The 27996-nt window shown below is 45.1% G+C and overlaps 3 protein-coding genes, 1 long non-coding RNA gene and 1 other non-coding gene across 8 annotated transcripts; 2 read left to right on the top strand and 3 right to left on the bottom strand.

The window, feature by feature from the left end:
* Window positions 1-30: 30 nt before the first annotated feature.
* Window positions 31-8378, bottom strand: LOC120966235 (uncharacterized). 4 transcript variants are annotated; one of them, XR_012187308.1, is made up of 3 exons: window positions 7659-8328; window positions 1254-1533; window positions 31-404 (listed from the first exon to the last, which is right to left on the bottom strand). It is a non-coding gene; the product is annotated as an uncharacterized lncRNA (long non-coding RNA). The 4 variants fall into 4 exon arrangements; XR_012187309.1 differs by lacking the exon at window positions 7659-8328 and adding an exon at window positions 2644-2931; XR_012187307.1 differs by adding an exon at window positions 2644-4683 and having other exon boundaries at window positions 53-1533; window positions 7659-8339.
* LOC109753390 (tyrosine-sulfated glycopeptide receptor 1) lies at window positions 1565-7110 on the top strand. The gene is made up of 3 exons (XM_073501137.1): window positions 1565-4701; window positions 5240-5278; window positions 5364-7110. The coding sequence occupies exons 1-3, from the start codon at window positions 2646-2648 to the stop codon at window positions 5603-5605; spliced, it is 2337 nt and encodes a 778-aa protein (XP_073357238.1). The 5' UTR covers window positions 1565-2645; the 3' UTR covers window positions 5606-7110.
* Window positions 8379-8551: 173 nt separating the features above from the next.
* Window positions 8552-9699, bottom strand: LOC109753385 (thiosulfate sulfurtransferase 16, chloroplastic). The gene is made up of 4 exons (XM_020312295.4): window positions 9414-9699; window positions 9229-9299; window positions 9069-9122; window positions 8552-8941 (listed from the first exon to the last, which is right to left on the bottom strand). Exons 1-4 carry the CDS (start codon window positions 9601-9603, stop codon window positions 8855-8857), a joined length of 402 nt encoding a protein of 133 aa, XP_020167884.1. The 5' UTR covers window positions 9604-9699; the 3' UTR covers window positions 8552-8854.
* A 5222-nt stretch (window positions 9700-14921) lies between these two features.
* LOC120967490 (U2 spliceosomal RNA) lies at window positions 14922-15118 on the top strand. Its single transcript, XR_005761252.1, has one exon. It is a non-coding gene; the product is annotated as a U2 spliceosomal RNA (small nuclear RNA).
* Window positions 15119-15230: 112 nt separating this feature from the next.
* Window positions 15231-16669, bottom strand: LOC109753384 (pathogenesis-related thaumatin-like protein 3.5). Its single transcript, XM_020312294.4, has 3 exons — window positions 16501-16669; window positions 15741-16410; window positions 15231-15645 (listed from the first exon to the last, which is right to left on the bottom strand). The coding sequence occupies exons 1-3, from the start codon at window positions 16559-16561 to the stop codon at window positions 15513-15515; spliced, it is 864 nt and encodes a 287-aa protein (XP_020167883.3). The 5' UTR covers window positions 16562-16669; the 3' UTR covers window positions 15231-15512.
* Between the last annotated feature and the right edge of the window lie 11327 nt (window positions 16670-27996).

Genomic DNA, 27996 nt, shown 5'->3' with positions numbered 1-27996 from the left:
ATGAAGCAAAGTAAAAAAAATGAAATGTAATTTCAATGTAATGAAATGGAAATAATCAAGACTAATTGTTTAACAGGTGAACTCGAACTGCCAAGTAGTGAAAGCAGGATAGGAAGACATCTACATGCTACTTTTCTGTCCAAAAAAGAAAACAAAATAACAAGAGAAAAAACAGACATAGGAAGTTGAAGCTCAAAGCTTCTATGCACAAAAAGAACAGGGGAATAATCCATGGCTATTCTTTGTGCATCTGGAATATTACATTGATGGATGATGCATATGTGATATGTACCATTAATTCTGCTTTTGTTCAAGACTTCTCCCAAAGGAAATGACATTAATATGATTTCTGAGGAACTAACAGGAAGCATGAGAAAAACACAACCATGAAGCGGTTTTTCAACCTGAAATCATGGATATTTATTCATTAGCTACAAAAAGTCAGAAAACAGAACCATGAAGCAATTTTTCAAACTGAAATCATGGATATGTATTCATCTGCTACAAAGAGTCAAAGAGCTGGTGGGAAATCCACATAATAATTATGAGCAGAATACCACCATAGACATGAACCATGGGAAAAACACAACAATTAGTAGGTTGGTACCCCCTTTGGTCCTGCCTACCAATGCCAGCCTGACACTTGCGGTAAATAAAACTAGCGTTGTAAGTCTGTAACCAAAGACCATTAGTAGGTTGGTACCCCCTTTGGGCCTGCCTACCAATGCCAGCCTGACACTTGCGGTAAACAAAACTAGTGCTGTAAGTCCGTAACCAAAGACCACCACCTATATCTATGTATTATTGAGCAGCAATGCCATGAATAGGACAGGCAAGATGAGCAAACTAGTAATTAACCTTCCAATATGTTCTTCAGCTATTATACTTAAACATGAACCTTGGGGCAGCGAGATAATAGGTTGGCTTCTCGCTACTTGAAAATTTGGGACTAATCGGTAACTACTTAATCCATCCATAACTAAATGACAGATTATAAACTAGTTTATAGCCTTTTACTACAGCTAATTGATAGGGATGTTGCTTTCCTATCCTAGTGTTGCTGTCTTTTGTGTATCGACCAACCGTGGACCAGGGTCCTAAGGTGCACCCACGACATGAAATAGGGAATCTTATGTGTGGTGTTCAGTAGGTCTGATGTGCAAATAAATCCACTACTAGATGATAACTACCACCAGCACTGCATGCATTCTTCAAGCAACATCAAAACAAAAGGGGGGAGAGGGGGCACCAACCAATGCATTCATTCACCATTCCTCCGGTCGTGCTGCAGCTGATCCTGCAGCTCTTCTTGGCCTCTCCTGCCACCGCATGCACCGAGCAGGAGAAGTGCAACCTCCTCCGTTTCCTTTCTGGGCTGTCGCGATATGGCGGCCTCGCCATGTCGTGGCATGACAACAGCACGGCCTGCTGCAAGTGGGAAGGCATCGCCTGAAGACAGGGCTGTCACTGAAGTCTCCCTTGCATTTAGAGGACTTGAAGGGCGTGTCTCGCCGTCCCTTGCCGAAATTTTAGCTGGTAAGGCAAATATGGGCACAAATCAATCAAAACTATGACGAGGAGCAGCTTTGGCAACAAAAGTTGTCTATGTTCAAAAATAATAACGGAAAAACATGACAACAATATTGCTGCAAACTGCATCTGAGGCCAAATTAGCTACCTTTAGCTAGCAAGAGAGGTTGGCAGTGCATGAAGCAAATTAAAAAAAATGAATTTTCATTACAATGTCCTGAAAAAAAGACTTAATCAAGAACAGTTGTTTAACAGGTCAACTCAAGCTGCCGAGTAGTGAAAGCAGGAATGTCTATCGCATATGCAGACAACCACATATTGTTTTTTTGTCCAAAAAAGAAAAGGAAAATAGCAAGAGGAAAACCGGATATAGGGAGTTGAAGCACAAAGCTTCTTTGCCACAAAAGAACAGAGGAATAATCCAATAACAAGAAGCATGAGAAAAAAACACAACCATAAAGCAGTTTTCAAACGGAAAATGATGGGTATTAATCATGGTATACAGCTGGCGGAAAATGACCTCACAGAATAAGTGTGGAGCAGAATATCTCCCATAGAAATGAAACACGTTTCAAAATTTAGGTTGGTACCCCCTGGGCCAAAAAGTAGGTTGGTACCCCCACGGCCCTGGGTACCAATGCCAGCTGTCACTAGCTCATGCCATAAACATGCGGTACTAAGTTGTAGAGGAAGACAACCACCTATATCTATGCACTCTTGAGTAGCAATAAAATGAATAGGTCAAGCAAGATGACTTGGGGCAGTGAGATAATAGATTGATTCTTTGCTACTTGAAAATTTTGGACTAATCGGTAACTATTTAATCCATCCATAACTAAGTGATAGCTTTATAAACTAGTTTATTGGGTTTTAATATAGCTATAATGGGTAGGCACGGGTGTTGCTTTCCTATTCTAGTGTCACTGTCTCTTTGTGCACCGAACCGATCGTGGCCCCGGGCACTGAGATGCACCCATGACAAGAAATATGGAATCTTATGAATGGTGTTCAGTAGCTCTGATGTCCAAATAAATCCACTGCTAGATGATAGCTAGTACCACCACTACATGCATTCTTCAAGCAACAGCAAAACAAGGGGAAAGAAACACTAACCAATGTGTTCATTCACAGTTCCTCCGGTCGTGCTGCAGCTGTTCCTGCTGCTCTTCTTAGCCTCTCCCGCCACTGCATGCACCGAGCAGGAGAAGCACAACCTCCTCCAGTTCCTTGCCGGGCTGTCGAGTGATGGTGGCCTCGCCACGTCTTGGCGTAATAACGGCACGGACTGCTGCGAGTGGGAAGGCATCTCCTGCAATGGAGATGGGGCCGTCACTGGGGTCTCCCTGGAGTCTAAAGGACTTGAAGGGCCCATCTCTCCGTTCCTCACCAACCTCACCAGCCTGCTGCGCATCAACCTCTCGCACAACTCGCTCTCCGGTGGTCTTCCGGCGGAGCTCATTTTCTCCAGAAACATCATCGTCCTCGATGTCAGCTTCAGCCGGCTCAACGGATCACTGCCCGAGCTTCCATCCTTGGTTACCACTGACCGGCCTCTGCAGGTACTCAACATCTCAAGCAACCAGTTCGGCTCAGAATTTCCATCAGCCACATGGAAGGTGATGAAGAATCTTATTGCGCTCAACACCAGCAATAACAGCTTCACTGGGCACATACCGTCTTCTCTTTGCATTGGCTCGCCATCTTTGGCTTTGCTTGACCTCTCCTACAACCAATTGAGTGGTGACATCCCAATCACACTGGGTAATTGCTCCAAGCTCAAAGTGCTCAAAGCTGGCAACAATCACCTAAGTGGGATTCTGCCTGTTGAAATCTTCCACGCTACCTCGCTAGAGTACCTCTCCTTCCCCAACAATGGTGGTTTACAAGGAGAACTTGATGGAGCACACATAGTCAAACTCAGTAGTCTGCTTACTCTTGACCTTGGAGGGAACAGTTTCAGTGGAGCCATCCCAGAGTCCATAGGTCAGCTCAGGAGGCTGGAGGAGCTCCATTTGGGCAGCAATAACATGTCTGGGGAGCTGCCATCAACTATGAGCAACTGCACAAATCTCAAAACCATTGATCTGAAGATCAACAACCTCACTGGAGATATAGGGAAGGTAAACTTCGCCACCCTACAGAATCTAAAAAGTTTAGATCTCATGGAGAATAATCTTGGTGGCATAGTTCCAGAAAGCATTTACTCATGCAGCAATTTGACTGCACTGCGGTTGTCAGCCAACCATTTCCATGGTGAGATCTCCCTGAGAATAGGCAATCTGAAGCACCTGTCCTTCGTATCACTTAGTAGAAACTCCTTTACGAATATCACAAAAGCTTTGCATGCTCTTAAGAGCTGCAGGAACATCAGCACTCTGCTTATTGGCAGAAACTTTATGAATGAGGCCATGCCACAAGATGAAAGCATTGACGGTTTTCAGAATCTTCAGTTTCTCGCCATGCACCAGTGTTCATTGACTGGAAGGATACCTACTTGGTTATCAAAGCTCACAAGGCTGAAGGTACTGGTATTATCTAAAAATAAACTTACTGGACCAATGCCAAGCTGGATTAACTCCCTAAACAACCTCTTCCATCTGGACGTATCAACCAACAGTCTTTCTGGGAAAATCCCAGTCACCTTGATGGAGATGGCAATGCTAAAATCAGATAAGCCTGCCATCTATTTGGACCCAAGTCTCGTTGACCTTGATCTACTTATTTATGCTGTGGATCCATCAAAACTTCAATACCGCATAAACAGTGATTGGTGCAAAATGCTGAATCTCGGTAACAATAAATTCACAGGTGTGATCCCACAAGAGATTGGTCAGCTGAAAGCACTCCTTTACCTGAACTTGAGTTCCAACAACTTCTATGGAGAGATCCCACAATCAATCGGCAACCTCACTAACCTTCAGAGGTTAGATTTGTCTAATAACCATCTGACTGGTGAAATTCCTGCAGCATTGGAGATCCTTCACTTCCTTTCGGAGTTCAACATTTCTAACAATGACCTAGAAGGACCTATTCCAACAGCAGGCCAGCTGAGCACATTTCAAGCTTCTAGTTTTAATGGGAACCCAAAGCTGTGCGGCACTATGCTTATTAACCATTGTAGTTCGGTTGAAGCAGCTCCCATCTCCATCGTTTCTGCAAAAAAATGCAGCAGTAAGGTCATTTTTGTGACAGCCTTTGGTGTGTTCTTTGGGGTAGGAGTGCTATATGACCAGTTAGTATTATTTAGATATTTTGGCTAAGCCCAATTCAGTGTAATCTGATCAAGTATGCAATGGTCTAGTATCCAGTTATGTTGTTCACATCTCTGTATCTACGTGCAATGGTTCTTAATAATGTATTAGTTGACTATTATTGAGCAAACCAAGTTGTCTGCACAATTACAACAAAAATTTAAGCCCGCATATAGCATCGTAGAATCAGGCCTTAATTGCCGTGTTTTACAAGGTCGCGATCATGACCCAACGACTTTAACTTCGCCACAGTATTGCCACTGTGAGGCATGTGATGCGGAGCATCCTACGATCATCCCCATGGACCTACCATCGTCTCATCAAGAGCCAAGAGGACCCATGACACGAGCACGAGCTAGAGCTCTCGAGAACAAGGTGACTTCCTTCCTTAGTGATATCACATATGATCCACTCGAGACATGGCTACTACCTAAGTCCGATATGCTATGCATGATCAGGTGTCAAGAGGACCCTCACGAAGATGCACGTGAAGACGGACAAGCCGCCAAGTCCATGGATGAAGAGAACCAACGGAAACGGGCAAGTTCACCTACCAGGCCCCGGACATCCGGCCCCTGAAGATGCCAACAACAGCAGCAGCCCAGCTGTCGAAGTGCTACAGGGCCCGGACATCCGGCCCCATGCCCTGGACATCCGGCTCCTCCCGAAAGCCCGGAAATCCGGCCCTTCGCCGGACATCCGACCCCGCCTATCCAGAGAGCACAGAACGCATCCACGCCAGCCCGGACATCCGGCCCCTCCTAAAGCCCCGGACATCCGGCCCGACGCCCGGACTTCCGGCTCCGTCTGTCTGCGCACAGTAAAGGGCCGAAGCCCATGTACCTCTTCGCCCCCCTAGACTATATATACTCCATCCCCTTCCTCTTTCGAGGGTTAGCAAAGGATTAGCTCATATGTGAGATAGAGCTTTGCTCATCCATTACGGATCTACTCCACGAGAGAGACCGCGGCCCCTCTACAGAGAAGATCACCTTGGATTCAAGACCCCCTCTTGGGTGGCCCCCATCAAGACCTCCTCACGGAGAAGAACCGGTTACCGCTTGTATCGTCCTTTGTTGGATTTGGATCTTGTATCTTACCTTTGTGTTCATCGATCTAGCGCATGTGTGATCTATTCTTGTTGGTTGAGTGATTTCTCTCGTGTTCCTCTCGTGTTTCCCTCGTGTTTTCCCCTCGTGTTCATCACGTTCTTCGTAGGGATCCGCTCCTTTCGTGAAAGATCGGCCACCTAGGGTTCCGCCCTACATCAGCATGCGTCTGCCGCCTAGGCCAGGGAGAGAAGAAAACTCTTCAACCACCATGAGACAACAAAAAAGGCACATCCAACACCATCCACAGATCAAGTGTGCACATGCAGCCCACTGCCAGAACACCATCAGCCTCCAGCAGTCCAGCCGCTCCCTGTAAGCCTCTCTGCCAACAGACATGTAGACCACGTACGACACCAAACCGAGGCTCCAGGTCTCCAATGCAACGCTTTCAAGAAAGAAAACGGATGAAGGTTTTTTCACCTGGAGAGTACGAGGAGTGGAGAAGTGAAGTCCTTAACAACGCCTCCAAGCAAGAGAACGACGCCCAAAGGCGCCATCATCGCTGGCACTAGTAAATGTCAAGACAAACTTTTCACTCAGATCACCACACTGCACCACCACTGTCACCCCGTATGCTACATGCAGCCCACGTACTGCCGCCACCAAAAGCCGCACCATCTAGAATCAGAGAGCCTGGCAAACGAAGGATGAAAACTCTCACTACCATTCATCAGGGAGCCCCTACATGGCATTGATCATGGTGTGTGGGCCCCAACTCCACCGGGAGCCCCCACGACACGCCCCGGGCAGGATATGCGAGGCTTGCCATGCGTGAGAGATCTGGATGGTGAAGCCCGTTGCACGGCTCTCCCATAGGCAAAGCTGCACGGGCCCGTGCCGCCTAGAGACTTCAAAACGCACCCAACGGTCGCACAAGGCCGGATTCTGGATGAGCGAGGTCCTTCCCGGGCCGGATCAGGGCAAGCTTGGCCCGGCGCGCTAGGCAAGCAAACAAGCTCTGCCTGCGGGGAAGCACCATCAGGCAAATGGAGAAGCACCGCCAATTGTTGTCAGTAATCGGAAGAGCGATGGCATTTGAGATCCTTCACTTCCTTTCGGAGTTCAACATTTCTAACAACGACCTAAAAGGACCTATTCCAAAACAGGTCAGCTGAGCACGTTTCAGACTTCTAGTTTTAACGGGAACCCAAAGCTGTGTGGCTCTCTGCTTATTAGGGATTGCAGTTCGGTTGAAGAAGCTCCCGTGTACATCATCTCTGCAAAAGAATACAGCATGAGGGTCATCTTTGCAATTGCATTTGGTCTTTTCTTTGGGGTAGGGGTGCTATATGACCAGTTAGTATTATTCAGATATTTTGGCTAAGCCCAGTTCAACTGTAATATATATGGTCTAGTATGCAATAGATAGAGGTGAACATGCCTTGGTTGTTCATATCTTTGTATCCACCTCAACTGTGTCATACTAAAAATTAATAGAATCTTTTGAAGTTGTATGTTGTTAGCTTGCTGAATAATAAAGGTACAGACTGTTTGTTTTTCTAACTAGCTGCCTTGTTAAGTTGTTAGGAGGTGTACAAAATGCACAATTTGATCAGAATACAAAGATGAGGACCTAGGTACCACCTAGATGGCTGCAGATATAACAAATTGGTCCTCCAAAAAGCAACTACTGACAAAGTTGACATGATCAAATATCCCCAAGTTTAAGCAAGAAGACTGATGAAATTGCTCTAACCCCAAGTAACAAAAAAAAGGGACAAATATTGGGCGGATTAAAAAAAAGGACAAATATTGGGCGGATTACCTCCGAGTTGTAGATTGTCGAAACATATGCGCTAACACCGGCCGCCAGCCGCCGGTTCGTAAGCTTCCCGAGATTAATCGCTGTTCAATTCCGGCCGCCGGCACGCGCCGGGTGGCTGCGGATCGGGAGATTCGCTAGGGCTTGCGAGCTGCCGTTCTACGTGGGAGTGGTGAACTGGGAGATGAGCACGAGAATGGCTGCTTCTCGCCGTGCCTTGGATAGCTTTCGCGGGAGCCGGGAGGCGATGCGGCCGCCGGACTGCGCGGAGAGGCGCTGGGCAGCGGAGCGGCGCCACCGATCGGAATGTGGCGTATGGGCTGGAGCCTGCTCCTGCCGGTCCAATCCCAAGTAGAGAAAATAGGTTGGGCTCAGATTTTCTCAATGGCCCAAATCTGAGAGGATAAATAGGTCACGTGATAGGATTTGCAAGCCCACTTCTTTTTTTTCTAAAGGGAAGCCCACTTCTTTGGTTCAAGGATTTATAAAGAAATCCTGGGGGATTTTAATTCTTAGTATTTTGTTCACGTGGGTTATTTGATTCGTAGGATTGCAATTCATAGGAATTTTTCCCGTTTCTCAAAAAAAAAAAGGATTTTTCCTTATAATTTATCTATACTAGTTTTTGTTATAGAAAAAAATTCATCCAGTCCAACCTCATGCCAAAAATCATACGCTTTTTCCAACACACAATCAAACGCATATATTGATCTGATACTAGTATTGAAGATGACATATCACTTCATTTCTGTGTATTTTACAAATCCTGTGAATCAAAGATGAACAAGATAGTGAAAATCATTAGGGTGTTTTTTGTCTAAAAAGCAGTGGAGAAACGATCACACCAGAGAGGACTCTGAATTTTCAATGTAAAATCTGAAGTAGACTCTGATTTTTAGAGTAAAGACTGAAGGAACAAATCAATTCAGGCCAAAGGCTGAACAAAAACAAGGTGGGAGACAACAATCAATCATCAATGGGACACAATGTGAAAAACATCCTCAAGCACAAATCTACGGACATATATGCCCCAACCCCGCCCATTGAAATGGTGACAGATTCCCATTCATACACACAACTCCCGTATCTTTTACATCATCATGAACATGGTGAAGAGTTCAAAAAGGAAAACATGGTGGGCACATGTAAAAAAGTTCCAAATTTATTCCGCTTTGATCATGCATGAGTCAGGTTCGCAACTACTGAGGTGCTGGCTGCTGATCCGTGGCTGCGCTCTGGAGGAAGGCAACGTAGCCACCTTGCAGGCTCCTCGCGTTCTCATACCCCTGCACGTACACCCACCTCACAAGTAAGATACTACTACCCCTGAAAGGCTGAAACTAAACATAAGACGTTTTTGCAGTTTAAGCTAGATTGAGTGAGAATTGACCGGGTTGGGCAGGCCTTAATTACCGCGTTTACGAGGTCCGCAGTCGCAAGCTTGGATCTCACGCCAGTGCGGCAAGCCTACGAGGGCACAAAATTATATTAAAACACGCAAAAACAATTACATCTAGTGTAGCTACAGTAAATGAGGGAGATGATCAAACGGTCACGAGTTTTTGTTAATTACCACAACCAAGTGTTGTTCCTTCCCATAGCGCGCACCTACTTCCTCCAGGAATTTTGGGTTCTTCTCCTTGCCTTGAGATAAACAGAAAGGGGAAGGAAAAACACTGGTGTCAACGATAGATCTAATTAAGGGAAGGCTAAATCTTTGCTGATCAAGGCAAGGGATTGGCAAGTTAAGCAGCTAACCCTGGGGAGTGACGGCGAGGTAGTAGGGGACGTTGACGGCGCCGGCGGCATGGTCCTTGTCGAAGTCCACCGGCAGCCTGACGTCCAGATACGCGTGACCTCCGCCGCCGGAGCTCAGGAGCGCTCGCGCTTGGCCAGCGTCCACGGTCGGGGTAGCACTGACCTGCTCCTCCTTTCCGGCAGACGCCATTGACGATGATTGGGAGACGGTGTATGACGTTGCCCTGCTGAACTAATGATCTTGCTTCTCATTATCCCTCTTTATATTGTACATTGGCAGGGTCAGCGCAGGATTGATCGGGATATTCGTGCCGAAAGTCTTCTCCCGGCTTAGTTTAGTTCATATGTCGTCATTGCTTAGTTAAGTACCAACGGCCACAAGTGTATAGAAGAAAATAGAGCAATGCTGAAGATGCTTTGTCAAGCCTGAGTTGTCAGCAGAGCAACATGCATTCATGTGTTGCAAGAATGGATCGAGTTGACTTTTCTTTTGATTAAGCAATTTTCTTTTATTCCTTTCATTGCAAATATCATTTATTTATTTTCTTAAAACATAATACAAACGTAGAGGCGCACATAGCACCCTCCAGAGACTAAGCAGGCAATTCTTGAAATTTATGAAGTCACCACAAGAAAAATCATGAGTGGACTAGTTGCACCACAAGAAACCTAACCACCTGAGTTGTTCCCAGTTCGGAATACCATTTGACTTTATACCGCCGCACATACAACACCTAGGAGGCGGTTGTCATTGATGTCCAACACCGTCACCTTCTTCAGCAAACCCATTTGCTAGGACACATGAGGTTGTCGGCCATCCACTAGGTCTACAACGCGGAAAACGCCCACGACAAGTGCGAAGAGGTGGTGGTAAGCCATGACCATGTGCAGTGGTGTGACTTATTTGGAGGTGACGGAATATTAGGACATAGATAACACTTGTATCGAACATAACATAAAAATTTAATGAAAATTCATAGCAAATGTGGTGGATAGAAAGGAAAATTCGATATGAAATAGTAGCTAATGTAAGTTGGGCTTCAGATTTGGCTTATCACCATTGATTACAAACTTTTTTTTTGTTTTGCTTTTGAGTTATAGTTTAATTTTGGACTAGAATTTTCTAACACCGCGGAACATAGATTTACATTGTGTCTGTGTGAACTTTAGAAGGTACAAATTGGAGTCGGGCGCCTGGTGCACCAGATAGTCTCTCCCATGAAGCATCCTTTAGTGGGGTTGTGGAGTGGTGGGGTTCTGGGAGGCGATTTTATCACACAGAGTTTCTATCTTGGTAATTATATTTACCCAATTGCATATGTACTCAGCATGAACTTTGCGAGATATGACTCAGTTGTCCATATGAAACTAATCCTCTATTTGTTTGATGCTATGATGGGGCTCAAAAATAACTTCTTGAAAAGTGAAGTTATGATGATACTGGAATATCTTGGGGTCCCTGGTTGTGCCTCTAGATTACACTCTCTTGATTGGTCCCGCTAATTGGATACTTGGGAAAGCATCTTTGATGGCTGGATGGGAAGTTCTCTGTTCCTGGTGGCAGATTAGTTCTGATCAGTTCAACTTTGTTCAGTACAACTGGTTATCATATGTCCATGTTCCTCATGAATGGAGTATTTAACAAAAAGCTACCGCAATTCGACTGGCCCTTCCGAAAAACTATCACTTAAGAAAAATTTGTTGAAGATTTCTACCACTCTACAACTATTTTTTTTTTTGCAAAAAAACTGCCAAACCAGACAATTGCCCGATTAGGCGTTTTAAACCAGTTTATGACAGGTTGGGCCCACTCATAAGCACTGACATGCCAGAGTAGTCAACTCCGCTAGATTGACCGCTATAATGATTGTTATGACGTGTGGGACTCATATGTCAACTCTAGCCTCTTCCTTGGAATTCCCAATCTACGGCGCGTCCGTGTCTATAGGTCGGTGTCGGTGGCGGCAGTGGCAAGCTCCCGATGCTGGTGTACTTCCATGGCGGCGACTACTGCCTCGGCTCCTTCGCCTAGCAGACCTTACACCCGTTCTCCTCCGCGCGGCCGTCGAGCTCCCAACCGCCATGTTGTCCGTGCAACACCGCCTGCCCGCAGCCATCGAGGATGGCACGACTTTCCCCTCCTGGCTGTGCGGCCAGGCCGAGCTCGGCGCCAGCGCCGACCAGTGCCTCGCAGGGTCGGCTTGCTTCGCCCGGATCGACTTTCATCTCCGGCGTCTCGGTGGGCGCCAACCTGTCCACTACCTCACCATCGAGGTCACCTCGACGGGCTCGCGGTCAGCCCTATGCGCGTCGTCGGGTGTCGCGGAGGTGCGGGCCAGGGACATGGCCACCACACACAGTACATGGCCACCGCGCACATCAAGACCGTCGTGCTCACCATCCACTAGCCCGTGCAGGACCAGTGCTGCTCGCGGCTGCGACTGCTCACGCTCGTCCGCACTCTGGTGCCCTTCCTCTCCTCCTTCGACAGGGGCCATGTCAGCTCGTGCTCCGTCATGTATACAAGTTACAACATGCTCGAGGAAATGGCCTAAAGAAAAACTGTCTTGAGGGAGAAAAGATTGATGCTGACATGTGGGTCTGCACGTCACAACGCCCAACTTACTGGTCAATCTAACAAAGTTTGACTACTATACCACATCAGCGCTTACATGTGGGCCATCTCTATCATAGACGGGTTTAAACTGGTTGAATCGGGCAATTGTCAGACTGGGTGGTTTTCGAAGAAAATTAGTCGTAGAGTGGTACCTTTCAGCAAAATTTTCTAAAGTGGTAGTTTTTCTGAAGAGTAGGTCAAATTGTGGTAGTTTTCTGTTAATACTCTCATGAATGACATTGTGATTAAGAAGGTGAACAAGGTCTTAAGGAAGTTCTTTTGGCAGTGTGGCAGCTGAAAGAAAACAATACCATATGGTTAAGTGGGCCCTTGTTGCAAACCCAAAGCAAAAGGAGGTTTGGCGATGAAAAACTTAAAACTATCCAGCATTAGTCTTTTGTGCAAATGGTAGTGGAAACTTGAAGCTGTTGTGGGACCTTGGCAAGATATTTTCAAAGCTAAATACTAGATTACCAGAGGGACCAGGCTTGTTAAACACAAAACAAAGTGGCTCTGACATATGTGGGCTGGTCTATTGAAGGTTAAAGACTTGTACTTGCGAGACGGGATAACACAAGTGGACAATGGGCAGATAACTGATTTTTAGAGAGACACCTTGTGTGGCAAGTTCCTTAGATTGTTTGAAATTTGTAACATTCATGCTCATGGCTATGATAATTTGGGTGCTTAGTTTTAGAAGGTGGTTGTTAGAAAGAGATGTAGTCGGAATATTGCTTACTCAGGGGCATGCTGGGTAGGGTGGCCCTTCGGTTTTACTGTAACATGTTCATTTTCCAAAGAGGGAATACCCTTCGGAAAGAGGCCGAGGGGCAGCTATTCACTTTTTTTTGGAAAGAGGGAATACCCATCGGCCTCTGCATCGAGTAATGCACACAGTCATTTATTTATTATTTGAAAGGTCATCATCTGATCACAAAAATTGCTACACATGGCTGCCCCAAGGGTGAATATAAAAAAATCATAGGAAGTAGTCTGCCAATCAAAACAGTTGAACAAATTTCGAGAGACCATCTCTCATCAGATGCACCCAAAGACCGTGGGCGCTCGATCCTCCTTGTTGCGTATTAACAACCACGTATGGATCCAACTGGTGGCCTTGAAAATAACCTGCAAAAATTTAAAACCTTAGTTTTGGTAAAAATACAATCATTACAAGTGTTTCAAATGGCTCAAAGTAAAGCGCAAATTTTCACACGGATCTATGACTTCAACTAAGGATGCACCTTGGTTTCAACGTTTGTTCATCGGGTGCATGTGTCTCCTTTGTGATATTAATAAACAAAAATCATTTATTGCTTACTAAACATCTTCACCAACTTTCTCGTTACTGTGGCTCATTCTCTTCTCGGTATCATCAAAGCGGATGTGATAAGTGATAACCCTTCAAACATACTCCTTCGTTCATAAATATAAGATGTTCTAACTATTTTTCGGATATATAGGTGTATTTTAGTGTATTTGTTTACTTATTTCGGTTCATATGTAGTCCATATTAAAATATTCAAACATCTTATATTTCTGAACATAGAGAATTGTTGACATGAATTATTGAAGATGCTCCTGACCTCTGTGCCACCTAATAATGCAAACAAGTGGCATAGTTTTTTATATTAATACACGCTCAAACTGAAAGCTATCTTATTTCGTTATGATTCAGAACCCATGGCTTGCACCTTAGCCATTGCATTGAAAATGAGCTTAAGATAATCTATATCAGGTCAGATGCAGTTTCTTTAAAAAGCGGAGTTTCTTTTTCAGAGATAAGTAATAAGTCCAGCTATAGGTATGTAAATAGCACTAGCATAACCAAAGGCCAGCATCATCCAGTCCGTTTATACTGGCGAATCCTATTTGCCGCGCGTGTGCGGCAAACAGATGCAGTTTAGCTGAAATCGAAGCTAGCGAGCGATGCGCACGTGCCGGCCCACTTCAAGCCAACAGCCGGTTTTTGGAACCTTCTAACCTTCTAGAAGGTTCCCTGAACCGATTTTTTTTCCTGTTTTTTCATTGTTTTTAATGATTTTTCTTTTTATTTTCACCTTTTTCCTGTTTTCTTTTTGTGGTTTTTCATAAATTCAATTCTTTAAAAGGTAAGAATTTAAATTTTGTTTAATTTTTTGAAATATGTTCATGAGTCCAAATTTTCTTCATGATTTAAAATTTTGTTCACCTTTCAAAAAAGTTCATTACATTAAAAAAATGTTAAATGTAAATTTAAAAAATGCTCTCTGTGTACAAAAATGTTCATCTTGTATCAAAAATTGTTAGCTTGCACTTGAAAAAATATTTACCATATTTTTCCAAAAAAATGTTTAGTGTTTATTCGAATAATGTACACCATATATTAACAAATGTTCACTATGTATTTTAAACTCATTGTTTAAAAAATTGTTCACTTTTCAAAAAGATTGTTCGAAATTCAAAATTGCTTTCATTATTTTGAAATGGTATTAGCATTTTCTCTGAAAATAATGTACTTTATTGTTAGCTCTATGCTTTACTCACAAACAGTTGCGAGGTTGACTGGCTAGCTGCCTTTCGTTTCGACGTGAGGTCGGGAACTCGAGTCCGCGCACCCCTTCAGAAGCGAAGCTGGACTATTGGACGCACGCGGGCGCCCAATAGGAGCTCTAGGCCAGACTCATCCAGTTCGTTTATACTAGGAAAACCAACGTCAGCCATGTGGGCTGTGAAATTCTTCCTGGGCTTCTTATGAAGCCCAACTACAGGGAAGCACGGACAGAGGCAGGCTGCTCAAGCATACTGCAAACTCTCAACTCTGATTCACGTTTAATCCCACCTCGCCTGTACAAAGTGGCATAGTCGGTCCAGGAAGCAATAAAAGAAGACTCAGGGCAACGTTTCAAAGCATACATTTCTCGGTCTTTTGGCTAAGATCAAGTGTAGTATCTGTTCTTATTAGTTTAATATCTGATATGTGGGTTACACGCCCACAATGATATTAAATTTATTTTTTATGAAGAAAGGTCCATTATAGTAGCTTGCTACTGGGGCCCTCACGTGTCGCTTGGGCATTGCACTATTGCCCGGGCTTGGTGCACCCCAACCAAATCAAACCAAAGAATTTTCTTACTTAGCCAAATTTTCTGAAAACAAAAAAAATCAATAATGTCTTAGCTTTTCTGAAGTTCAAGCTGGAGATAATTGCAATGGCCTCAGAATGTTTCTCATGTGCCGCCTCGTGATCAAACTCTATTATTTCAATGGAAGAACTTTCTGAAGCACACTTACATTTGCGTAGTACTATTTACATTTGGCAAGGGCCGGTCCACTAAAAAAGTTCACACGAACCAGGCATTGTGTACTGCATGCTGTGGCGACGCCTCCATTCACACCAGGACAGACGATTGAAAACACAGGTAAAAAAATAAGATCGCTAACGTTTCCTCTCCAAACTCCAAAGGTATACCGAGATCCAACTTGAATTTTGTTGCCCTGAATCACATAGGAAACTGCAGTGCCACAAAGCTGACGAACAGCACCAGCAGCATCATGGCGGACATGATCGGCATGTGTCGGCTTGAGCCACCGCACTCGAGCTTGTTGTTGTGGTGCGTGCACACCGACTGCTTCCTGATAGAAACGCAAGAATGTATGCATTGGTACCCAAAAATGGAAGCTCGCAATCTAGAAGCGTGAAGATCAGCGGAATTTTAGAGGGCCGTCACCTGTTTGCGCAGAAGGTGACGACGTAGTCGGCGCCGGAGCACTGGAAGAGGCTGCTGGGGTCGTCGTAGGCGTAGCTGTACGCCGACGGGCAGGCCTCCTTGAACTTCTTGGAGTAAGGCGTGGGCGGGCAGGTGGACGGCCCCCCGAACTTGCCGCGGCAGCAGTACTGGTCGGTGTTGAACACGTCGCAGGCGCTCCGGCACGCCGCGGTCTTCCCGCTGGGGCCCTTCACGGAGAGCTCGGCGGGGCAGGTGTCGCGGAGGTCGCCGTCGCAGCCGGCCACGGAGCAGTTGCCGCGCCCGCTCACGGGGGTCACCGTGATGGGCAGGTTGAAGCCGTCCACGAGGCTCACGTCGTAGAAGTCCGTGGTGGCGAGCGTGAACTCGGCCAGGCTCGCCGGCGGGTCGCCCGACGCGCCGCACTTGAGGGCCGCGCCGCAGGCGCCCGTGCCGCACTTGCCGGTGCCGGCCTGGTCGAAGGCGCAGTCCGTGCGGCCCCAGATGCGGCCCGACCACGCCGGCGGCGCCGTGAAGACGGCCGACTGCCCCGTCTTGAGCTCGAACCCGCCCCCGCCGAAGCTGTCCCCCGGCGTCACCGCCGGCCATACCGTCGCCTCGCACTTGTTGATGATGGTGAACATCCTGGCCGACTCGGCACGCATCGTCGCGCCTGCGTGGACACAAATTACGTGTCAAAATTCTGACCGGAACCAAGCTCGACAGTGCCGATCAATCATGGAACTGAAACTGAAATGCGTACCTGACAGGAAGCAAAGGAGAGGCAGCGCGAGCACCAGGGCGGCTCTGGACGGGGAACCCATGGCGTCTCCAAGCGAAACGAGAAGAGGACTTCGAAGCTCGTGTGGGTATGGCCGTTTTGCCTGCGCGCGGGTATAAATATGGCGGGAAGCATCGATCGGCCGAGCGCCTCCAGCGATGCCCATCAATTTGAAAGGAAAAAATAATGGAGGGGAAGTACAGTAGGGGAGGAAGAAAGGAACACGAATACGTGAGGGGGGAGGAAGATCGAGGTGGAGGCGGACGGGCACGGCACCCTCGCTCGCTGGATTGCTTCGCCGGCGGGGATAGGGATCCATGGAGGGCCTGGCGAGCTAGCTAGCAGGTGCCTATCTTCCTCTGGTCTTGGGTAAAATCTTCAGAAACTTTTGGTTTGAGAAAAGTGTCACTGTATGAGCAGGGTTCATCATTCCTTTCTTCGATTCCTTGTTCTCCTTTACCTGCTCTGCTGGCCTGCTGCTGCTGTGCTGTGCATCCCGTCCTCAGATTCTTGTTGCTGCTACACGCATGCAGTACGTCCCAGCGGGGAAACCTGGACTCTCAACTCGGCGATCTCATCGCTTGCGCAGTGGCGCGCGGACGCGTGTCCAAAGCTGCTGGGATTAACAGCTTGAATTACAGATCCAAAATGAAAAATGAGTCGGGACTGGCTTGTATGGCGTTGTTTGGGACTGAAAACGAGAGTGCTTAGAGCATCTCCGACAGCCGCGCTTAAGCGCCACGCTACCGTTCCGGACGCTTCAGCGGAGACGTAAAAACCGCGCGCGCGGCATATCTAGTTCAGCGCGCGGGTTGAAACGCCATCGCGCGTCACTTATTTGCTGCGCCCGCTCCTGCGCGCTGGACTCTCGAGTGCTCGCTCGCAACTACCCCATCCAGTCGCGGCGCCGCCGCCGCCCGCACCACCCGGCGACCGTTCCGGCGCTTCCCTGACCTATCCCCGTGCCGCGGCGGCTTCTTCCGTCTCCTCTAGTCACCGCCGCCCCTCGCGCGCGGCAGTCCTCCGACGAACAGCGCCCGGCCGCTCGCTGCCGCTCGGCGCCCGCAAGGTATTCGACAAAACGCCCGGAAGGTATGTACTGCTCAAACTTCATGAATTTGGTGCATGTTGATTGTAGTTTTTATAGCCTAGTATTGAACATTGTAGATGAGTTCGTCGTATGATTCTTCCAAAGAAGAATTTGATATGAAAGAGGAGGAGGATCTTGCAATGATCCTAGCTATGCACATCAATAAAAAACCGAAGCACAGTGGTTCGGTTATGGGTCGGCAGAAAATTTGGAGGGATAGGATCGATGCCCATAACAGATTGATGAGGCACTATTTCATGGAGAATCCCACATACCCAGAGTCGTACTTTCGTCGACGGTTTAGGATGAGCACCGAGTTGTTCAGGCGCATTGCAGAGAAACTAGCGAGCCATGACCGATTTTTTCAGCAAAGTAGGAATGCCGCCGGAGAGCTCGGGCATAGCACCTTTCAGAAGGTGACAGCCGCTTTGCGTATGTTGGCATACGGTATCCCGGCTGATCTAGTTGATGATTACTTGGCTATGGGTGAGAGCCAAGCCATCATGTGTGTCAAGCGCTTCACAGTCGGAATTGTCCAAGTGTTTGGCCAGGAGTATTTGAGATCTCCCAATGCTGAAGATGCCGCGGCTTCCCAGGTATGCTTGGCTCAATAGATTGCATGCATTGGAGTTGGAAGAATTTGTTGGAAATATGCCCTAGAGGCAATAATAAAGTGGTTATTATTATATTTCCTTGTTCATGATAATTGTCTGTTGTTCATGCTATAATTGTATTAACCGGAAACTGTAATACATGTGTGAATACATAGACCGTAATATGTCCCTAGTAAGTCTCTAGTTGACTAGCTCGTTGATCAATAGATGGTTGTGGTTTCCTGACCATGGACATTGGATGTCATTGATAACGGGATCACATTATTAGGAGAATGATGTGATGGACAAGACCCAATCCTAAGCATAGCACAAGATCGTGTAGTTCGTTTTGCTAGAGCTTTTCTAATGTCAAGTATCGTTTCCTTAGACCATGAGATTGTGCAACTCCCGAATACCGTAGGAATGCTTTGGGTGTACCAAACGTCACAACGTAACTGGGTGGCTATAAAGATGCACTACAGGTATCTCCGAAAGTGTCTGTTGGGTAGGCACAAATCGAGACTGGGATTTGTCACTCCGTATGATGGAGAGGTATCTCTGGGCCCACTCGGTAATGCATCATCATAATAAGCTCAATGTGACTAAGGAGTTAGTCACGGGTTCATGCATTACGGAACGAGTAAAGAGACTTGCCCATAACGAGTTTGAACGAGGTATGGGGATACCAACGATCGAATCTCGGGCAAGTAACATACCGATGGACAAAGGGAATTGTATACGGGATTGATTGAATCCCTGACATCGTGGTTCATCCGATAAGATCATCGTGGAATATGTGGGAGCCAACATGGGTATCCAGATCCCGCTGTTGGTTATTGGCCGGAGAGATGTCTCGGCCATGTCTGCATGGTTCCCGAACCCGTAGGTTCTACACACTTAAGGTTCGGAGACGCTAGAGTTGTTATGGGAAATTGTATGTGGTTACCGAAGGTTGTTCGGAGTCCCGGATGAGATTCCGGATGTCACGAGGAGTTCCGGAATGGTTCGGAGGTAAAGATTTATATATGGGAAGTCCAGTTTCAGTCACCGGAATGGTTTCGCGGGTTATCGGTATTGTACCGGGACCACCGAAAGGTGTCCGGGGGTCCACCGGGTGGGGCCACCTGCCCCAAGGGACTTAATGGGCTGAACAAGGGTGGGAATCAGCCCCCTAGTGGTCTGGTGCCCCCCAAGGGCCCAATGCGCCTAGGGTTGGAAACCCTAGGGGGTGGGGGCGCCTCCCACCAAACTTGGGGGGCAAGTTCCCCCCTTGGCCGCCGCCCCCCCCTTGTAGATGGGATCTAGGGGGCCAGCCCCCTCTCCCCTTCCCCCTATAAATAGTGGGGGTGGGAGGGCTGCCATACCCCTTCCCTGGCGCAGCCCTCCCCCTCTCCAACACCTCCTCCTCCTCCGTAGTGCTTGGCGAAGCCCTGTCGGAGAACTGCAAGCTCCACCACCACGCCGTCGTGCTGCCGGAGCTCTCCCTCAACTTCTCCTCTCCCCTTGCTGGATCAAGAAGGAGGAGACATCCTCGGGCTGTACGTGTGTTGAACGTGGAGGTGCCGTCCGTTCGGCACTTGGATCGGATCTTCCGCGATGTGAATCGCCGAGTACGACTCCATCAACCGCGTTCTTGTAACGCTTCCGCTTAGCGATCTTCAAGGGTATGAAGATGCACTCCCTCTCTCTCGTTGCTAGCATCTCCTAGATTGATCTTGGTGACACGTAGGAAATGTTTTGAATTATTGCTGCGTTCCCCAATAGTGGCATCATGAGCTAGGTCTATGCGTAGATTCTATGCACGAGTAGAACACAAGTATTTGTGGGTGATGATTTGTTCAATATGCTTACCGTTACTAGTCTTATCTTGATTTGGCGGCATTGTGGGATGAAGCGGCCCGGACCGACCTTACACGTACGCTTACGTGAGACTGGTTCCACCGACTGACATGCACTTGATGCATATTGTGGCTAGCGGGTGTCTGTCTCTCCCACTTTAGTCGGATCGGATTCGATGAAAAGGGTCCTTATGAAGGGTAAATAGCAATTGGCATATCACCATTGTGGCTTTTGCGTAGGTAAGAAACGTTCTTGCTAGAAACCCATAGCAGCCACGTAAAACATGCAACAACAATTAGAGGACATCTAACTTGTTTTTGCAGGGTATGCTATGTGATGTGATATGGCCAAAAGGATGTGATGAATGATATATGTGATGTATGAGATTGATCATGTTCTTGTAATAGGAATCACGACTTGCATGTCGATGAGAATGACAACCGGCAGGAGCCGTAGGAGTTGTATTAATTTATTGTATGACCTGCGTGTCATTGAAAACGCCATGTAATTACTTTACCTTATTGCTAACCGTTAGCCATAGTAGTAGAAGTAATAGTTGGCGAGACAACTTCATGAAGACACGATGATGGAGATCATGGTGTCATGCCGGTGACGAAGGTGATCATGCCGCGCCTCGAAGATGGAGATCAAAAGGCGCAAGATGATATTGGCCATATCATGTCACTTTATGATTTGCATGTGATGTTTGTCATGTTTACATCTTATTTGCTTATAACGATGGTAGCATAAATAAGATGATCCCTCACTAAAATTTCAAGAGATGTGTTCCCCCTAACTGTGCACCATTCCGAAGGTTTGTTGTTTCGAAGCACCACGTGATGATCGGGTGTGATAGATTCTAACGTTCGCATACAACGGGTGTAAGCCAGATTTACACATGCAAAACACTTAGGTTGACTTGACGAGCCTAGCATGTACATACATGGCCTCGGAACATGAGAGACCGAAAGGTCGAACATGAGTCGTATAGTAGATACGATCAACATGGAGATGTTCACCGTTGATGACTAGTCCGTCTCACGTGATGATCGGACACGGCCTAGTCGATTCGGATGTATCACTTAGATGACTAGAGGGATGTCTATCTGAGTGGGAGTTCATTAAATAATGTAATTAGATGAACTTAATTGTCATGAACATAGTCTAAATATCTTTACAATATGCCTTGTAGATCAAATGGCCCACGCTAATGTTGCCCTCAACTTCAACGCGTTCCTAGAGAAAACCAAGCTGAAAGACGATGGTAGCAACTATACGGACTGGGTCCGTAACTTGAGGATCATCCTCATAGCTGCCAAGAAAGCATATGTCCTAGAAGCACCGCTAGGTGAAGCACCCATTTTCCCAGCAAATCAAGACATTATGAACGCCTGGCAGTCGCGTAGTGATGATTACTCCCTGGTTCAGTGCGGCATGCTTTACAGCTTAGAACCGGGGCTCCAAAAGCATTTTGAGCAGCATGGAGCATATGAGATGTTCCAAGAGCTAAAAATGGTTTTCCAAGCTCATGCCCGGGTCGAGAGATATGAAGTCTCCGACAAGTTCTACAGTTGTAAGATGGAGGAAAACAGTTCTGTCAGTGAGCATATACTCAAGATGTCTGGGTTGCACAACCGCTTGTCTCAGCTGGGAGTTAATCTTCCAGATGACTCGGTTATTGACAGGATCCTCCATTCGCTTCCACCTAGCTACAAGAGCTTTGTGATGAACTACAATATGCAAGGGATGGAGAAGTCCATTCCTGAGTTATATTCAATGCTGAAATCAGCGGAGGTGGAGATCAAAAAGGAACATCAAGTGTTGATGGTGAATAAGACCACTGGTTTCAAGAAAGGCAAGGGTAAGAAGAACTTCAAGAAGGACGACAAGGGAGTTGCCGCGCCCGGCAAGTTAGTTGCCGGGAAGAAGCCAAAGAATGGACCCAAGCCTGAGACTCAGTGCTTTTATTGCAAGGGAAATGGTCACTGGAAGCGGAACTGCCCCAAGTACTTAGCGGATAAGAAGGACAACAACACCAAAGGTATATATGATATACATGTTATTGATGTGTACCTTACTAGCACTCGTAGTAGCTCCTGGGTATTTGATACCGGTGCGGTTGCTCATATTTGTAACTCAAAATAGGAGCTGCGGAATAAGCGAAGACTGGCGAAGGACGAGGTGACGATGCGCGTCGGGAATGGTTCCAAGGTCGATGTGATCGCCGTCGGCACGCTACCTCTACATTTACCTACGGGATTAGTTTTAAACCTCAATAATTGTTATTTAGTACCAGCTTTGAGCGTGAACATTGTATCTGGGTCTCGTTTAATGCGAGATGGCTACTCATTTAAATCCGAGAATAATGGTTGTTCTATTTATATGAGAGATATGTTTTATGGTCATGCCCCGCTGGTCAATGATTTATTTTTATTGAATCTCGAACATGATGTTACACATATTCATAGTGTGAATACCAAAAGATGTAAGGTTGATAATGATAGTCCCACATACTTGTGGCACTGCCGCCTTGGTCACATTGGTGTCAAACGCATTTAAGGAAATGTGGAATTGTTTCACAACTCACGCCGCCTGGAACACCTCAGCGTAATGGTGTGTCCAAACGTCGTAATCGCACTCTATTGGATATGGTGCGATCTATGATGTCTCTTACCGATCTACCACTATCATTTTGGGGTTATGCTTTAGAGACTGCCGCACTCACTTTAAATAGGGCTCCGTCGAAATCCGTTGAAATGACACCATATGAATTATGGTTTCGGAAGAAACCTAAGCTGTCTGATGTCTACTACGCAACCTTCTCCTTGTAGACGTTGTTGGGCCTCCAAGTGCAGAGGTTTGTAGGACAGTAGCAAATTTCCCTCAAGTGGATGACCTAAGGTTTATCAATCCGTGGGAGGCGTAGGATGAAGATGGTCTCTCTCAAGCAACCCTGCAACCAAATAACAAAGAGTCTCTTGTGTCCTCAACACACCCAATACAATGGTAAATTGTATAGGTGCACTAGTTCGGCGAAGAGATGGTGATACAAGTGCAATATGGATGGTAGATATAGGTTTTTGTAATCTGAAAATATAAAAACAGCAAGGTAACTAATGATAAAAGTGAGCGTAAACGGTATTGCAATGTGTAGAAACAAGGCCTAGGGTTCATACTTTCACTAGTGCAAGTTCTCTCAACAATAATAACATAATTGGATCATATAAATATCCCTCAACATGCAACAAAGAGTCACTCCAAAGCCACTAATAGCGAAGACAAACAAAGAGATTATTGTAGGGTACGAAACCACCTCAAAGTTATTCTTTCGGATCAATCTATTCAAGAGTTCGTACTAGAATAACACCTTAAGACACATATCAACCAAAACCATAATGTCACCTAGATACTCCAATGTCACCTCAAGTATCCGTGGGTATGATTATACGATATGCATCACACAATCTCAGATTCATCTATTCAAACCAACACAAAGTACTTCAAAGAGTGCCCCAAAGTTTCTACCGGAGAGTCAAGACGAAAACATGTGCCAACCCCTATGCATAGGTCCATGGGCGGAACCCGCAAGTTGATCACCAAAACATACATCAAGTGAATCACGTGAATATCCGATTGTCACCATAGATAAGCACGGCAAGACATACATCAAGTGTTCTCAAATCCTTAAGGACTCAATCCGATAAGATAACTTCAAAGGGAAAACTCAATCCATTACAAGAGAGTAGAGGGGGAGAAACATCATAAGATCCAACTATAATAGCAAAGCTCGCGATACATCAAGATTGTATCACCTCAAGAACACGAGAGAGAGAGAGAGATCAAACACATGGCTACTGGTACATACCCTCAGCCCCGAGGGTGAACTACTCCCTCCTCGTCATGGAGAGCGCCGGGATGATGAAGATGGCCACCGGTGAGGGATTCCCCCTCCGGCAGGGTGCCGGAACAGGGTCCCGATTGGTTTTTGGTGGCTACAGAGGCTTGCGGCGGCGGAACTCCCGATCTATTCTGTTCCCCGATGTTTTTAGGGTATATGGATATATATAGACGAAAGAAGTCGGTCAGGAGAGCCATGAGGGGCCCACGAGGGTGGAGGGCGCGCCTAGGGGGGTGGGCGCGCCCCCCTGCCTCGTGCCTTCCTCGTTGCTTCCCTTACGTACACTCCAAGTCTTCTGGATTGCTTCCATTCCAAAAATAACTCTCCCGAAGGTTTCATTCCGTTTGGACTCCGTTTGATATTCCTTTTCTGCGAAACACTGAAACAAGGAGAAAAACAGAAACTGGCACTGGGCTCTGGGTTAATAAGTTAGTCCTAAAAATAATATAAAAGTGCATAGTAAAGCCGTTAAACATCCAAGATGGATAATATAATAGCATGAATACTTCATAAATTATAGATACGTTGGAGACGTATCAGCATCCCCAAGCTTAATTCCTGCTCGTCCTCGAGTAGGTAAATGATAAAAGAAAGAATTTATGAAGTGTGAATGCTAGCAGGTGCACAAGTTTGATCAATGATAATATCAATCACCTTTTCTAGCATCATTATATGTCATAACATTAGCTCATATCATAAAACTTTTCATGACCAAGTAACAAACTATTCACATGTTAAAGTATAGATCATAAACTTTCTTGAAAACTAACAAACCGTGTTATTAGTCATCAAACAATTACAATTCATCTTATTTTCAGGAAGAGTCTATGTCAGAGCTTTGATTTCGCAAACTTCACATACTCAACTATCATTTAGTCTTCCATGATTGCTACCACTCAAAGCATATTTTTAGAACAAATAGTATTCATCGAACACAGAGAAAGATAGGGGCTTAACGTTTCGCCTCCCAACCTTTTACCTCAAGGGTAATGTCAACAATAATAATTCATGTTCAAATATATTTGAATGACCATATATGCTTAGATCTTTCCATCACATGATGCTTGCCAACTAAAGAGTAGGTTGGAATGAGAAGGAATACTATTGACTCTTGGATAAAATTAAAAGATAGGCCCTTCGCAGAGGGAAGCAGGGATTTGCAGAGGTGCCAGAGCTCGAAGCTAAAACAGAGATGAAAATAATTTTGAGAGGTATGCTTTCATTGTCAACATAACAACCAAGAGTTCCCAATATCTTCCATACTAGATACATTATAGGCGGTTCCCACGCAGAAAGGTAAAGTTTTTACTCCCCCTCCGCCAACATTCACACTCCACGGCTTGTCCGAAACAACGGGTGCCGTCCAACTATCAACATTCTTGGGGGAGTTTTGTTTAAATTTTTTGCGAATTTTTTTTTGATCTTTTGATCATAGGATTGGGCATCCCAGTTACCAGCCATTTTCTCGTGAATGATGAGCGGAGTCCACTCATCGTGAGAATAACCCACCTAGCATGGAAGATACTGATAGCCCCTAGTCCCTACATGAGCGATTCGGCATACAAAACACATTATTATTTGAAGGTTTAGAGTTTGGCACATGCAAATTTACTTGGAACGACAGGTAAATACCGCATATAGGTAGATATGGTGGACACTCAGGAAGAAACTTGGTTCAAGGAATTTGGATGCACAAGCAGTATTCCCGCTTAGTACAAATATTTTGGCTAGCAAAGGATTCTAAATAGCAAGCACCACATGTTAGAGGATCCATAACAATATAACTTCTATACAAATATACCCAAGCATAACTCATTATGTTGTCTTCCTTGTCCAACTTCAACTAATTTGCTCAGGTTTGAAAATAATTAATGGGGCTCACAATCATAGAAGATGTCCAAGATAGTATATTTATATGTGAAATCTCTCTTCCGTCAATATTCTTTCATGAATTGTTCAAGTGACCAATACAATGTTTGCTAACCTTCAATAAATTTACCACCTCTACTTCTTATATGTGAAGTCATTACTCCCCATGGGATAAGCACATGAAACATATATAATTTCAGATTTATGACATTCAATCATTAAACCATTTACTCATAGGATATAAGTGAAGCACACGAGTAAATGACAAACTACTCCAAAAAGATATAAGTGAAGATCAATGAATAGTTAAATAATTATGCAGCTTTGTGAAGACTCTCTCTCATTTAAGTATTTCAGATCTTGGGATATTATTCAAACAGCAAGCAAAACAAAATAAAACGACACTTCAAGGATAGCACTCATCATGTGAAGAAGCAAAAACTTAGGCTCAACCGATACTAACCGATAATTGGTGAAGAAGAAAGGTGGGATGCCTACCGGGTCATCCCCAAGCTTAGATGCTTGAGACTTCTTGAAATATAATCTTGGGGTGCCTTGGGCATCCCCAAGCTTGAACTTTTGCATCTCCTTAATTCCTTTCATATCACGGTTTCCTAAATCTCGAAAGCTTCATCCACACCAAACTCAACAGGAACTCGTGAGATAAGTTAGTATAAACCAATGCAAAAACCTTATCATTTTCTACTGTAAAAAATCACTAAAATTATTATTCAACATTGAATACTAAATGCCTCTGCATATTTAATACTCCTATCCTCAAATAGAATCATTAAACAAGCAAACATATGCAAACAATGCAAACATAACAGCAATCTGCCAAAATAGTACAATCTGTAAAGAATGCAAGATTCATCATACTTCCCTATCTCCAAACATTATGAAATTCTACCACACTGTAGAAAATTTATCAGAGCTTATTATGCAAAAAAAATCAACATTTTATCATATTCTGGCTTTTCTAGGGAATTTTTTGCAACAGCGATAAACTTTCTGTTTTGAAACAACAACATGTATACTTGCAAAATAAGCATGGTAAATGCTATCCTTGACAATTTTATTGAAAATAGAGATGCAAAACATTATTCTAAATAACAGCAAGCAAATACTAACAAAATAAAATGACGCTCCAAGCAAAACACATATCATGTGGTGAATAAAAATATAGCTCCAAGTAAAGTTACCGATGAACGAAGACGAAAGAGGGGATGCCATCCGGGGCATCCCCAAGCTTAGGATCTTGGTTGTCCTTCAATATTACCTTGGGGTGCCTTGGGAATCCCCAAGATTAGTCTCTTGCCACTCCTTATTCCATAGTCCATCGAATCTTTACCCAAAACTTGAAAACTTCACAACACAAAACTTAACAGAAAACTCGTAAGCTCCTTTAGCATAAGAAAATAAATCACCACTTAGGTACTGTTGTGAACTCATTCTAAATTCATATTTGTGTAATATCTACTGTATTCCAACTTATCTATGGTTCATACCCTTCGATACTACTCATAGATTCATCAAAATAAGCAAACAACACATAGAAAACAGAATCTGTCAAAAACAGAACAGTCTGTAGTAATCTGTATCAAACGTATACTTCTGGAACTCCAAAAATTCTGAAATAAATTGGTGGACCTGAGGAATTTGTCTATTAATATTCTTCAAAAAGAATCAACTTAAAAGCACTCTTATGTAAAAAATGACAGCTAAACTCGTGAGCGCAAAGTTTCTTTTTTTTACAGCAAGATCACATTAACTTCCACCCAAGTCTTCCCAAAGGTTCTACTTGGCACTTTATTGAAACAAAAGCTATAAAAGATGATTAATACAGTATCTTAATCATGTGAACACACAAAAACAGTAGGGGTAAATATTGGGTTGTCTCCCAACAAGCGCTTTTCTTTAATGCCTTTCTAGCTAGGCATGATGATTTCAATGATGCTCGTATAAAAGATAAGAATTGAAACATAAAGAGAGCATCATGAAACACATGGAAAGCGCATTTAAGTCTAACCCACTTCCTATGCATAGGGATTTTGTGAGCAAAAAAATTATGGGAACAATAATCAACTAGCATAGGAAGGCAAAACAAGTATAATTTCAAAACTTTTAACACATAGAGAGGAAACTTGATATTATTGCAATATGTAGAAGCATATGATCCTCTCTCATAA

Source organism: Aegilops tauschii, chromosome 6 (assembly GCF_002575655.3).
Source record: "Aegilops tauschii subsp. strangulata cultivar AL8/78 chromosome 6, Aet v6.0, whole genome shotgun sequence".
Taxonomy (NCBI): Eukaryota; Viridiplantae; Streptophyta; class Magnoliopsida; order Poales; family Poaceae; genus Aegilops; species Aegilops tauschii.
This window is presented reverse-complemented; position numbering and strand designations above follow the sequence as displayed.

Excerpts from the sequence above, each read along its gene's own strand:
- LOC109753390 (XM_073501137.1), top strand. The coding sequence starts at position 2,646 with ATGTGTTCATTCACAGTTCCTCCGGTCGTGCTGCAGCTGTTCCTGCTG. Across the intron at positions 4,702-5,239 it reads TTCTGCAAAAAAATGCAGCA|GTGTCAAGAGGACCCTCACG; the intron begins GTAAGGTCATTT and ends ATGCATGATCAG. Across the intron at positions 5,279-5,363 it reads GAAGATGCACGTGAAGACGG|TGCCAACAACAGCAGCAGCC; the intron begins ACAAGCCGCCAA and ends GGCCCCTGAAGA.
- LOC109753385 (XM_020312295.4), bottom strand. The coding sequence starts at position 9,603 with ATGGCGTCTGCCGGAAAGGAGGAGCAGGTCAGTGCTACCCCGACCGTG. Across the intron at positions 9,123-9,228 it reads AGGAACAACACTTGGTTGTG|GCTTGCCGCACTGGCGTGAG; the intron begins GTAATTAACAAA and ends GTGCCCTCGTAG. Across the intron at positions 8,942-9,068 it reads CTGCGGACCTCGTAAACGCG|GGGTATGAGAACGCGAGGAG; the intron begins GTAATTAAGGCC and ends GTGTACGTGCAG.
- LOC109753384 (XM_020312294.4), bottom strand. The coding sequence starts at position 16,561 with ATGGGTTCCCCGTCCAGAGCCGCCCTGGTGCTCGCGCTGCCTCTCCTT. Across the intron at positions 16,411-16,500 it reads TCTCCTTTGCTTCCTGTCAG|GCGCGACGATGCGTGCCGAG; the intron begins GTACGCATTTCA and ends GTGTCCACGCAG. Across the intron at positions 15,646-15,740 it reads GTCACCTTCTGCGCAAACAG|GAAGCAGTCGGTGTGCACGC; the intron begins GTGACGGCCCTC and ends CGTTTCTATCAG.